The sequence below is a fragment of the Podarcis tiliguerta genome, assembly GCF_965153285.1.
Source record: "Podarcis tiliguerta genome assembly, chromosome: 3".
NCBI classification, from domain to species: domain Eukaryota; kingdom Metazoa; phylum Chordata; class Lepidosauria; order Squamata; family Lacertidae; genus Podarcis; species Podarcis tiliguerta.
In genome coordinates this window covers 30838651-30851824 of record NC_139536.1, presented here as the reverse complement: position 1 = coordinate 30851824, position 13174 = coordinate 30838651, and the positions used below count along the sequence as shown (strand labels likewise).

Genomic DNA, 13174 nt, shown 5'->3' with positions numbered 1-13174 from the left:
CATAACCATTGATGGACCAATATCCCAAGGCCTTCATTTTGTATATTCACGCCTGCTTTTGATTTTTGGAGGGGATGTTACTGTGGGTGTCAGGAGGCCATTAAGAACACAGCACTAATATAGAGTCTACTGTTCTAAAAAATTCTAAGTGCCTGGTCTTGATATAAGATATGCTGAGTAAGTAAAACCCATAATTATTCTGATATATGCCCTTTGTCACCCTAATCAAGTAGACCCTGCTATCAATACTTTGCACCAACACCACAAATATAGATTAAAAAAAAATCAGAGGAAGGAAAAATTAAGCCCAGTTACATATTTCATAAGGTACGCTCTTGATTAGATGTGATAATAGTGTATTGATGAACCACTTTTTAACTGCAGCATTACAGCAAGGATGACTCAGATGCTTTTAATAACTATCATTGCATCTAGCACATGGTAGCCTCATACAGAATTGAGAAAAGGAAGTGGAGCCAGTTACCAGTTAGGAAAGAAAGTGAACAGTAGATAACCAGCTAAACAAGTTCACTCTGTTGTATGAAATATGCAGTAGCAAGCTGCAATTGTAATTGTGCTAAACACATCCCCAATGTGCCATCATAGCTACACGTTTATAGGATGCTAGTGGCTTTTCAATGTGAAATATGGTTGCCTAGTCCTCAACATTCTCTATAGATAAAATCCCAAACACAATTATCTGAAAAACAACACTACACACCATGAAGGTCTGACTAAACATACATGGGATCAAGTAGAATAAATGAAAATTTAGGGAAACAAGAAAAACAAAACAAAAGTAGCTGTTTTCTAGGAAACACATCCACCTGTATGGTGCTACTAAGATTATATACTTTCAGAGCCGCTAGTATTTTAAGAATAAAAGAGCATTTTAATAAAAAATAAGAGATCAGTCATTTACCATTCATTGTCACTCAAACCTGAGGCTGAGAAGAATCCTTTGCATACACAGTACTTGGCTTTTACAAGCAAATAATTGGCCATGTTCCACCAGGGCAAGTCATAAACCAGTGCATGTTGCTGCTCTCTTACTTAGTGTGAACAGCAGCAACCAACCATGATTTCCTAACCCAAATAAACCAGAATTAGGAAACCAAGAACAAACACGGCTCATTCACAGTAAGATATAGAGCACAGCCTTCCTCAACAAGACATGGTTAGGCAAAAGCTGAAATGCAACCCTTGACTAGAAAAGGTTTTAAATGTCATTTGAGTCATGTAGAAGTAATCTATCTGCCTCTCCAGCTCCTTAGAACCTGTATGTTTGGACTTAACACTAAACTATGGTTTAATGTTTACATGGTCAGGTCAAGATATGGGCTTGGGCCATTCTCCCTCCCTCAGCACAATCACAAGAGACAGTATGACCAGAAGAAGCAGTATCTGGTAAACACAGATAGCTAGTCTCCTGTTCTGCTCAATTCCTGCTTTTGGGTTTCCCATAGGCATCTGGCTGGCCACTGTGAAAACAGGATGCTAGAACGGATGGCCTGATCCAGCAGGTTCCTTTTGTTTTGAGAACAGAAGGACCAAAAGGCAAAGAGAGATCAAACTTAAAGCATGATGCCAGTTATTCCCATCTGCTTGCATTTATCTTATTCCATGCTCCAACTTTTCCCTCTTCCTCTCCAAGTTTGCTCAGGCTTCACCCACCTCAGAGAGGGAAGGTAAGAAAATGTAGTCCATACCGCTCTGTGTACACAAGGCAAAGGTATGGCTTGCACTCATTGCACAAACTGGTGTGCATGTACAGAGAGTAAACAGGCTGCATAGTTCAGTTTTTCAATACAGTGGTACCTCGGGTTACATACGCTGCAGGTTACAGACTCCGCTAACCCAGAAATAGTGCTTCAGGTTAAGAACTTTGCTTCAGGATGAGAACAGAAATTGTGCTCCGGCGGCACGGCAACAGCAGGAGGCCCCATTAGCTAAAGTGGTGCTTCAGGTTAAGAACAGTTTCAGGTTCAGAATGGACCTCTGGAACGAATTAAGTACTTAACCCATGGTACCACTGTATCAGGGTTTTACACAAGCAAAAAAGAATATAGGGTACTTTAAATGCGGACTGCGGGTGGCGCTGTGGTCTAAACCAGAGCCTAGGGCTTGCTGATCAGGTCGGCGGTTCGAATCCCCGCAATGGGGTGAGCTCCGTTGCTCGTTCCCTGCTCCTGCCAACCTAGCAGTTTGAAAGCACGTCAAAGTGCAAGTAGATAAATAGGTACTGCTCCAGCGGGAAGGTAAACGGCGTTTCCGTGCGCTGCTCTGGTTCGCCAGAAGCAGCTTAGTCATGCTGGCCACATGACCCGGAAGCTGTCTGCGGACCAACGCCGGCTCCCTCGGCCAGTAAAATGAGATGAGTGCCGCAACCCCAGAATCAGACTTAACGGTCAGGGGCCCCTTTACCTTTAAACGCGGACTACGACTAGGTTCACTATGTTGAAGAAATCGGGGGAAACAAGTGCTTTAGTAGGAAGCATATGGAAGGCAGCTGGCCTTTGAAATGGTTGCAGTATAATGCTGAAAAAATAAGCAAACACAAGAATGAACCTCTCTATAGCACACCAACTGTAAAAGGTGAAAATGACTGGAGTTCAATCCCAACGAGAAGCAAAGATTTTTATATTAATGCAATATAAATTCTGGAGAAAGGCAACATTAGGAGAGGCAGTGGTACTGGCAAGTATTTTATTTTGCTGATCTCATATCAGCACCTGAAGTGGCATCAGACAAATCACCATGCTGTATGAAGCATACTTGTGTAACCAACACCCCCTTGTAATGGTTTCTATAGCATATGAGGACAATATGAAAAGACTGCTTTCTTGGAGAAGAGGCAACATGAAAACAGTTATGATTTGACACTAAGTACATACATACATACATACAATTTATGTAGTAGCTAAGCTTTCCCTCTCTCAACTGCTGTATTTAACAATATGTAATACCACTCATACTGTAGCACCAATTTTAGTGTTTGGTGATTTTGATACCTTTATAACAGAAACATTTAAAGCTTAAAAAGTGAAAGCAATGTGGTAAAGGATATTTTAAAAACTTGTACAGATGTTTTAGCTGCAACAAACCACATTGGGCAAATCCAGAATAAGACACTCCAAATAAAGTCCTGAATCTGTTTCTGTGAACACTTGTCTGTCATGAACAAATGTTTATTCCTTATCAAATTTTAGATAACAAGTAGTCGATATATATTGATGATTTTCAGGCCAGTATCAGTTTTTCAGATCCATAAAATGTTTATACACAGGCTTAGCTGTATTGCCAACTATTTATTTTGGCAATTTTAATCAGTTTTGGAAGATGCTATCGCTAACTCAATATATCCATACATAAAGGCTTATCACACCCCATTTCTACATTAGTAATTCATTGTTCTTCTCACTTTAGCCAACACAGCAACATAAAATTCATTAAGAACAAGCAAAAACTCCTCTATGATAGCATCTTGAAGTCCCCTCAGAGGAGCACACTTGCTTCCTCCCATTTATTTTTAAGCAGAGTGCTGAGATTTACAAAAGAAAACGTACAAATCTACCCTAACATATTTTAACCTTCAGTATTTCCAGCAGAGGATATACTCTTTTGCTCAAATTAAAAAAATAAATAGAGGCTTTCAAATGAAAGCATATAGTCCTCTCACCACTCTGAAGTGGAGCCTGAAAATCCTTACAAAACCCCCTTTACAATCCACTTTATGCCACACTTCTTCTGTCGAAAAATCTGCCCAAATCCAGTGATATTTTCCTCCTGTGAAATATGACTGGAGCATTCATTTTATTTCCAGCTATTCAGTCTGTTTCCATGACAACACTGCGGGATTCTTTGGCTACCATGAGTCGCATTAGTTGACTGTGGAATTTCTCTATCTTCTTTACATCTTGAGCCTGGTCTGTCCTATAGAGCAGACACTGAAAGAAAAAAGGGTGAGGGAGAGAATGATAGCTTTAATGTTGATTTACCCAAGACATCAAGAAGATGCTTTTTAGAGAATGTTGCACCAGAAATAAAAGATATTGTGCTATATTGAACAACATTTGTTTTGAAATTTGTGCTACTGTACTTTGAGAACACACAACTTTTTCCACAGTCCAGTTTTGGTTTACAATGCATGGTACTCTTAACAACAGAAAATATCCTTCACTTAAGTTGTTGCAAGGATGGTAATGTCAAACACAGTTACTCATCCACACTGTTAGAAACACACTTCTCAAACACGTGCAACCCAATGAAGTGCAGATTTACCTATAAGCCCTACCAAGTTTAATGAGGCTTTCTCACAAGTAAGTGTGTAGAGAAGTTGTAGCTTAGGTATTAGATAGCGTATTATAGCTGAAATAGAGAATAAGGACACTTTTTAAAAAGCTGTCCTTTAAAATATGCCCTTATTCCTACATTTTCCTACATTCCTAGCCGTGAAAAGGGCAACTACTTTGGTGTTAGAGCCCAGTTTGGCTGGGGAGGGCGGGATATAAATAAAATTTATTATTATTATTATTATTATTATTATTATTATTATTATTATCATAGTGCTTTCAGGGAAGTTAAGAAAGCTGCCTAAGGTTAGCTACCTGAACCATGACTCCAACCTTAAACACTATTTATTGAGTGGAAGTAAATATTAAATATAACTGTGTAGAATCTTTCTCCAAAAAACATACCTTTATTTTCTTATTTGCCTGAAGTCTTAGCCTGAGACACATCTGTTTGCCTTCAGATATGGGCCAATGAGCATGCAACATGAGGCATTCCAGACTCATAATGTTGGAAAAAAATATTTCCATTTCTTCCACAAGAGAATTATTTCACCAAAATACTGTATTCTGAATTTCTGACCCGTTTTTTATTAAAAGACAACACTTTGTGGTGAAGCCAACAAATTTATTTAGAAGCACCTAACAAATTCTGAAAAGCTAACAGTAAAACTGGAACAGAACCAGTTTGTTAAAACTGGACTTGTGAACACAGCAGGTTCTGGAAAGTCTTAAAGGGGGACCAGCTATTATTGTTTCTAAAACAATATCCCAGGTCTTGGTTTTATACAGGTGCAAAAAGAGCTGATTTAGCAAATGTTTTGCAGATACAATAAACATCACAATTTCATTTTATTCAATTTTTCTGAAACAAAGCAGATTCTCATTTCTGTTCAGTTCTTCAAAGACGATGACAACAACAACAACAGCTTGGTGCTGCACTACATTGATAGATTTCAAAGGAGCGGCGTAACAGCTAGCCTGCTAGCCAGGATAGCAAGTACCAGATGATTGGGTCAAAAAGAAATAGCCATCACCTTGATTTGTGAGTTTCAGACACATCTGGCTTGCCACTGTTAGAAAGTAAAAGCAAGACTACATGGGACATACAAAGGATTTTTCATATGCCCTTCAATAAAAAGCTAACAAAGAACTAGAACTGGCCATCCTATGGACCGTAATGCCTAACTGTTTTAGCATTCTTTGAGTAAACTCAAAGAGCTTTACATATAGAATACACAGGAATTACATTTGTCCACTACTGTTAAAGTCATTTCTAATTATGTGCTGAAGCTTTAGTAGTTTTTTTTTTTAATGTATGTTGTTGAGTCCGAGATTAATATTTCACTATTTCCAAATTTTAAAGTGCAATGCTTTTTTTCTGAAAGCTTAATGCCCCACCTACTGTGGTGTAGTGGTTAGAGGGTCAGATGAGGATCTCTGAGATCAGGGTTCAAATCCCCACTCAGCCATGAAGCTCACCAGGTGACCGTGGGCCAATCACTGCCTCTCAGCCTAACCAACCCCACAGGGTTGCTGTGGGGATTAAATGAGGAGTGAGAAAACCATTTACACCATCTTGAGTTCTATGGAGAAAAAGGTGGGATATAAATGTGACTGGGGACATTTATTATGATTATGATTATGATTATTATTATTACAGTGGTGCCTCGCAAGACGAAAAGAATCCGTTCCGCGAGTCTCTTCGTCTTGCGGTTTTTTTCGTCTTGCGAAGCAAGCCCATTAGCGGCTTAGCGCTATTAGCGGCTTAGCGGATCAGCTGTTAAGCGGCTTAGCGGATCAGCTGTTAAGCGGCTTAGCGGCTTGGGAAAAAGGGGGGGGGGAGGAAAAAAACCCCGCAGGAACTCGCCAGACATTTTTGTCTTGCGAAGCAAGCCCATAGCAAATTTGTTTTGCGAAGCACCTCCAAAACGGAAAACCCTTTCGTCTAGCGGGTTTTTCGTCTTGCGAGGCATTCGTCTTGCGGGGCACCACTGTATTTGCAATAAATAAAAACAAATAGTCGTGCCATAGGCATAGTATGCCATAGGCATACCCCTATATGGAAGACTTAAGGAAATGGTTTGAAGGCATTAAAGATGATAAAATAATTTCTCCATTGAGCATTTAGGGTAAACTTTGATATACAATAGGAGATGCCCCAATAATCTACCAACTTTTTAAATATTAGATGCCAGTGTTGTTCAGGAATTCTAAGAAACACCACCTCCACACACACACAGATGTAGTTCTAAAATCAGCAGTCAAAATCAGTGTAGTGCTGTTTTGAAATGTTCTACAATTGTGATTCAAAATGGCTTTGAATAATATCCAAATATAGATGAAAAATTGCTCCTTGAGCTCAGGTACCATCAAGCCTAATTTTGTTATGATAACATAGGAGGCATCCAAATGCATTGTTTGTTGTTCAGTCATTTGGTCGTGTCCAACTCTTCGTGACCCCATGGACCAGAGCACTAAACATTTAGTAAGCAGATAGTCTGCATCTACTTTCAGTGGAGGAATGTCAAGCGGGCAGAGGCTGCTTAACTCTTCATCTCACCATTTGCCTGTGTAGCAACCTTCCTCATTAGCCCCACCCCCTCCATACAAGGGATGATGCAAACCAGAAGGAAATAAGCTCAAGATAGGAAGTGAGATTTGCATAGACCAATGGAGGAACTGATAAAGTACCACCTGTTTTGCTGCAAAAACCACCACATGCAATTTTCAGCTGAATATATTAGAGACTATTCATCCAAATAATTTAGCTTAGGGATTGCTTTTCGCCCAAAGGGCCAGATCTTTATCTCCCCACCCCCACGGGTCAACTTTGGCAGATGCCCCAAACATTTCCCAGCCTGCCCAAATCAATAAACTGCAGGAGTACTTACAACTACATCATCTGTTACTTTAATGCACAGATTACCATCACAGTGCCGATATTTCAGTACCACACGCACCTGAAATGAAAGAAGCAACATCTTATGGGTGAATAAATGGCTGTCATCTTCGCACTCAAAAGCACAGAAGCATAGTTTTTCAGTCCAGCTGTGAAAATAGCTCTGCAGGGATTAGTAGCCCTTTCATTCATTTTACTAACCCGTTTGCCCAAACCCATTTACCTTAGGTGTCCTTTGATTCCTAAAAGGAATGCACACCATTGAGTCACACATTTCCCTATCTGCTCACAATACCTTCCCAAATCTAGACCAGCTTCTCGAACTAGAAGAATGTGACTGGGCAAAGTTCGCATGAATGCTTACAACGCCATCTTATATGGAAACCACTATCCGAGGGATATTTTCCTACAGCCATTTAAAAAATGCTTCTTTCCCCCAAACCCGGGGTGAGAGCCAAAACAGTTTCACAAACGAATTCAAAGGAAAGAACCTTAAAAAATAAACCACGTGAAGACTTTCAGGATCACAACTACGAGCTCTGGACGTTTTAGTCAGACCGGCGCGCCTATAATAGACGTAAATCAAAGCTAGGAGCTATTAGGTATCACAAGATCCTGGCAGACCTTGTGGGCGAGACAGACATCCGACCCAGACACTCCCCCCCCCCCCGCAGCCTCTTCAGCAAAAGCTTGCGAGCCTCCTCGCTTCTCCCAAATTACCTTCATGGGGTCGGACATGTAGAGTTTCTCGGCCGCGCGGGTGAACTCCTCCCAGGTCTGATAGTGCGGCATGGCTGCTTCCCTTCCCTTCGGACCGAGAATGTACAGCTCAGCGGTCTGCAGAGCGAGCAGCAAGATGGCTCGCCCAGGCGGGCCGGATTCAAGCAACGGGCATCGCCATTGGCTTGAGGGTGCACGCGCGCACCAATAGCGAGCCGTGTTGTTCAGAAGTCGCTTTCTCCTTTCCCACCCACCCTCCAGCGCCTCTTCCTGCGCCAAAGGGAATTCGCGGGATGAAATGCTGCCATAGAGAGGAGCAGAGCGGCTTCCGGAGCTTCGCCCAGCGAGGAGCTGAACTCACAGCGCCCCTCGATGGTCGGTGAGGGCTTCGCAAGTCTTGCCTCTGAAGCCGTTCAAAGACGGCGCCCTTTTTTGCCAAGGAGGGGGGGCGGCCGTTGGTCTCTGCTCGGACAATTCAGAAGGGGGTGCAAAGGGCGAGTAAGAATCCCGTTTTTCTTACCTTCGCTCAGTATTCCCCCCCCAAAAAAATCCTGGGAACTGTAGTTCCACCCCAAGCTACAATTCCCAGCACCATTAACAAAATACATTTTCCAAGATTCTTTGGGGGAAACCATGCGCTTTAAATGTGCGGCTTTGGATGTGACGGTTGCAAACTAGCAGTGCTGCATCCTACAACAGTCTTCCATGTAATGTGGGGCTTGATATAGTATAAAAGGGACAGGTAACGAGTTTAGCCTAGCTTGTAACATTCAGCCTTCTCTGTTGTCGAGCTGTTCTGGTCGGCTAGAAGTGAGAACAATTTGGCTTCGCAAGAGCGGCCGGGGATGGCAAATAGGAGCGGCGTAATGTTATGCTATAAAGTCTATAGCATAACATTCAGCCGCTCAAGGTTGTTCAACTGCAGGATAGAGCACATACATCCCCAGTCTAAATCAGTGGGTCACAGTGGCCTCCACAACTTCATTGCGGTCATTTTTGCTGTGCAACTTACATGGGAGTAAACATAAATGTACACAAATGTTCGCACAGGCTAGTTTGTTTTTCGAAATACGGTACTTGGCATTCTAAATCTTAGTAGCCTTATTGTTAAAGAGAATCTTGCAGTAGGTTTGGAGAAGTTGTTGGCTGTGCATATGAGAGACAGCAAGACTAGGGGTGGGGTGGGTGGAAGGAGAAAGCTGAAAAAGGTAGACATTTTGGGAAGAGGGACACACACTCCGAAGTGAAGATGCTTTTATGCTGCTCAGCTTATTAAAACTAGAAAAGAGACAAAAGAATTACTCCGTTGGGTTGTGAAAAAGAAATTGTTTGATTTTTCCCTGGCTAGAAGATTCCTCATTAAGCAAGAACTTACATGACCATCTACAGAAGAGAAACATTTTGTTCTAAAAATGTCTTTTTAAACCGCTGAATTTGAGATGTTCTAGATCCAGCCACATCTATTTCAAAGCAAAGGCTTGAGTCAGAAGAGGCACTGTAGTTTAGCCAATAGCTGAAATTAAAGCTGCTTGCTTCAGCAAGAGGCTGAAGGTGAGACAAATTTTTAGAGATCCTAGCTTTCCTAAAGTCAGTAAAAGCTAGTTAAAATTTATTGGAACAGTAGGAAAAATGTTCAGGCTTTTCAGATTGAAACAAAATGTGAATCCATAGATGGGCAATTGTTGCTCCATAATTACAAATATAGCAAGCATGCTATATTGTTTCTGCTCATGCTTAAAAAAAACTTGCCATCATATAGCAAGCAAGAATAGCAGCCTTCTATTATCTGCCTTAGGGGAGATGTACTTAAAACCCAGAAGTTCCTGATCTGAATTACAATAGAAACTGCTGTTTTAGATTAGCCAAAATGAGCAAGCCTCAGTGGTGTACGGCCAAGTAAACAAGAAGCAAAGCACCCCACAGAATAGCTCAGCAAACCAGAAGTTGAATTCTGCAGAGTAGCAGCTCTGGACTCTCCAGCTAGCAGCAGAATAAGCAAAATAAGAAAGTGCAAGCCATGTGTTTATTGGCCGCAAAATGATGGAATGTGGATCAAAGGGTTGTAGGAACTGTGGGAGAAGGTGTGCTGTTATTGTTTCTTTCAGCATTCTAGGGTTGTTGCTTGTGTTTGGGTGAAGAATGCCACCCAACTGTGCTGCTAATATTTAATAATAGATTGTTAGTATGGGCCAGTTTTTGTGGTGCTGGGTATTCTATTAAGACATTATTAAATGATGTGCAATAAAATATACTTTTAATTTTAAAATATCCAGGTCAAACTATATATTACACAGAAAACAGTGTAATGATTGCCCATAAAAGAGTAATGCTCTTAATTGCTCCCCTGCCCCACCCACAATTCCCTGAACTGATGGAGTTTTCTTTGAGCACCAAGTTAGCTGAATCTGGGCCATTACAATGAAAAACACTTATAATCCATGAAGCAACACACCATCCCAGTAGCAGAAAACTTAAGCAGCACCACTGACCAAACAGCATCATTAGTCCATAAACAACCTGGGAAAATGGACATTTTTATCAGGTGCCAAATATGTCAAAGAAGACTCGAAGTGGACCATGGTGGAGAGGGTCACATAAATAGGGAGTCAGAGCGGAAAAGGCCCTCTCTCTTGTCATTGTCCTCTGAGTCTCCCTTAAAGGAGGGAGCCAGAGATGAAGATCTAAGGGCAGGTTCATCTCAGGACAGAAGAGGCATTCCTTGCTGCCTGCTCTCTCTTCTATTTCTCACAGGGCAGGTGGAAATAATGGCCTATGGTTTGAGAGCCCAGCCCTCATTTGAGTTGATGTTCATTTGTGTAGTTTCGCCCCCTCAGTGGTGCCATCACAATGAAACCTTGGCCAGTTTCAAGCAGCATCCTTTGTAATGTGTAGTTATAATGTGATTATAATTGTTGCTATAATGCCTCTAAGCCTGAGCAGCTGCTGTTTACACTTGTTATTGCTCAGACATATATTATGTATCTTACCTTTGGCTCTTTTTTTCTGCCTGCTCACCCTTCTGCCAGGCAATTAGATGCAATTACACATTATGAGAGAAATACATTTGTCTCACAGTGCTAACATGGGCGCTGGAGGCGACATTTGCAGGGAGAACAGGCGAGGGAGCAGGGGGCGCTTAACCCTTCCCCTGCCGGCTGATTCTTCCCTGCAAACTACAGTTTCATCAATCCGTATCCAAACAGATTCTTGGATCAGAAGAAGCCACTTACGTGTGAAGAGAGAGAGAGAATGCATCACCAAAAAGGAAGATCAAAGAGGACACAGATTTGCATAAAATTGGCATTTTGTTGTCGTTTAGTCGTGTCCGACTCTTTGTGACCCCATGGACCAGAACACACCAGGCACTCCTGTCTTCCACTGCCTCCCGCAGTTTGGTCAGACTCATGTTTGTAGCTTCGAGAACACTGTCCAACCATCTCGTTCTCTGTAGTCCCCTTCTTCTTGTGCCCTCAACCTTTCCCAACATCAGGGTCTTTTCCAGGGAGTCTTCTCTTCTCATGAGTAAAATTGGCATTTTAGAACTAATTATTATACTAATACAATACATCTCATCCTAGTTGAGGAGACAAGCCAGGTGTGTATTTGCTCAGTCAGGTGCTAACTGTTGATGGGCAACTGATTTATTTATTTATCTTAAGCATTTTTTTCCTGATGAGAAAGGCTTCCAGAGAGGTTTTACAAATGTCATTGCTAAGGCACTGATAACTTGTCAGACCGCAGCTTTCCATTCTTATTCTTTACTTTGAAACTGGACAGCACTTCAGACAGAGGTTGCTTTCAAACAGAGGAGTGCACTCTGAAAAATAGGGCTACCCAACCAGAAGCAAGATTGGGTGGGGAAGAGGACTTTGTAGTTGAGGCGCAATAGTTATTAGAATCTCTAAGGAGGCCACCTTCCTACACTGATTTTCCCCTCCTTATGCGTGTTTATGAGACCTCCTGTTTGCTGAGGTAATTTATAGTTATTGTTAGGGCTTTTTCAGCTGGAACTTGCTGGAACTCAGTTCCAACACCTGTCAGGTGGGTGCCATTGTCGTTCTAAAAGAACGAGGGAGGTGTTCATGGTGAGTTCCGGAAAAATAGCACTGGTTATTGGGCTCCTGACATTAAAAGTGCAAGTTATACCACCAATATTTTACATTGCAAAATAGCAGGGGTAGAGTTCCGATGGCCATCCAACTGTTGTGGGGCTCCAAATCCCATCAGCCCTAGCCAGTGTGGCCAGTGGTCAGGCATAATGGGAATTGGAGTCCAGCAACATCTGATGTATGTGTGTCACAGGTTCCCTCCCCCGCTGAGCAGTGTAGTTCGGCCCTGGCCCAGCTCCATGTTTGAGTGGGCACTAGATAGAGTGCCCTAGGGTGAGACCCCTCTTACGTTTGTAGGCGATCTCTGATGGATGACAGCCTGCAGGCAACAGCAAGGAATGTTTTGAAGTGAGGAGTATTGGGCGAAATTGCAAGTTCTTTCAGCTTCAGGAGAAACGTAGCTCGTTTTCAATAGGCTGGATTTTATGTTGTTTTGTTTTAACCATGTGCAAGTGTTTCCTGATCTGCTAAAAGCTCTGCCATATTTATAGTTTTGTGGGGTTTGGGTGTACAATATATGTGCCTGTCCCATTCTCCCTGCTCCACTCCCAAAAGCATGAATTTATGTCGCCTGATATGGCTTAGTTTCAAAATGAGAGATGTTGTCTGAAAGTCACGTTCCTTCTTTCTTAAATGGAAGGCATTCCCTCTGCCTACAGAGCAGTTGATGTTTCTCAGGGAGGAAAGCAGGGCACACTGACATTTTTTAAATCACTCTTTTCTTCATGGATGCTGTAAAAAATCCGGGTTTGGGGAAGGTGCCAGCCCTACCATTTAAAAAAAGATACTAGCTACTAATGCCTCACAGTTGTGCTTAATATTTCTGAAATCCCAGCTGACTTATCTGGGCCTTGGCATTAAAAAAATCTCAGAGACAAAGCACATTGTAAAAAATCTTTGCATCAGTGAGAAGGGTTGGCTTCCTCCCCCATCCATTTCACATCAGCTTTATTAACAACTAGAAAAAAAACCTGCATATAGCTCTACCACTGTCTAAAAGCAAAGCAACACATTTTTCTCCTGTGATTTCCATCTCAGGTTGTGTGACAGTATCACTGTCATTTAGGTCCTCTCACAGGAGAGGAGAAACAGGCGTTGGGCCTTCAATCAAAAGCAAGTTTTTAAACCCTTTGGGGTTCATTCTGCTCTTGTAT

At 41.9% G+C, this 13174-nt stretch overlaps 2 protein-coding genes across 4 annotated transcripts in view; one reads left to right on the top strand and one right to left on the bottom strand.

Annotated features, from left to right (window-relative positions):
- The window catches only part of ENAH (ENAH actin regulator), a 146482-nt gene that overhangs the window by 5231 nt on the left and 128077 nt on the right, over positions 1-13174 (top strand). The window contains exon 1 of one of the 3 annotated variants that reach the window (XM_083434446.1): positions 8182-8290. The exons of 1 other annotated variant lie outside the window; for it this stretch is intronic. The gene's annotated coding sequence lies outside the window, so the exon portion shown is untranslated. Of the gene's footprint in view, positions 1-8181; positions 8291-8315; positions 8410-13174 lie in introns of those variants that run through there. One more of the 3 variants, XM_083434447.1, reaches the window with a different exon arrangement.
- Positions 2693-8105, bottom strand: SRP9 (signal recognition particle 9). The gene is made up of 3 exons (XM_083434611.1): positions 7912-8105; positions 7184-7252; positions 2693-3947 (listed from the first exon to the last, which is right to left on the bottom strand). Exons 1-3 carry the CDS (start codon positions 7981-7983, stop codon positions 3828-3830), a joined length of 261 nt encoding a protein of 86 aa, XP_083290737.1. The 5' UTR covers positions 7984-8105; the 3' UTR covers positions 2693-3827.

Excerpts from the sequence above, each read along its gene's own strand:
- SRP9 (XM_083434611.1), bottom strand. The coding sequence starts at position 7,983 with ATGCCGCACTATCAGACCTGGGAGGAGTTCACCCGCGCGGCCGAGAAA. Across the intron at positions 7,253-7,911 it reads ACATGTCCGACCCCATGAAG|GTGCGTGTGGTACTGAAATA; the intron begins GTAATTTGGGAG and ends CTTTCATTTCAG. Across the intron at positions 3,948-7,183 it reads AAGTAACAGATGATGTAGTT|TGTCTGCTCTATAGGACAGA; the intron begins GTAAGTACTCCT and ends TTTTTCTTTCAG.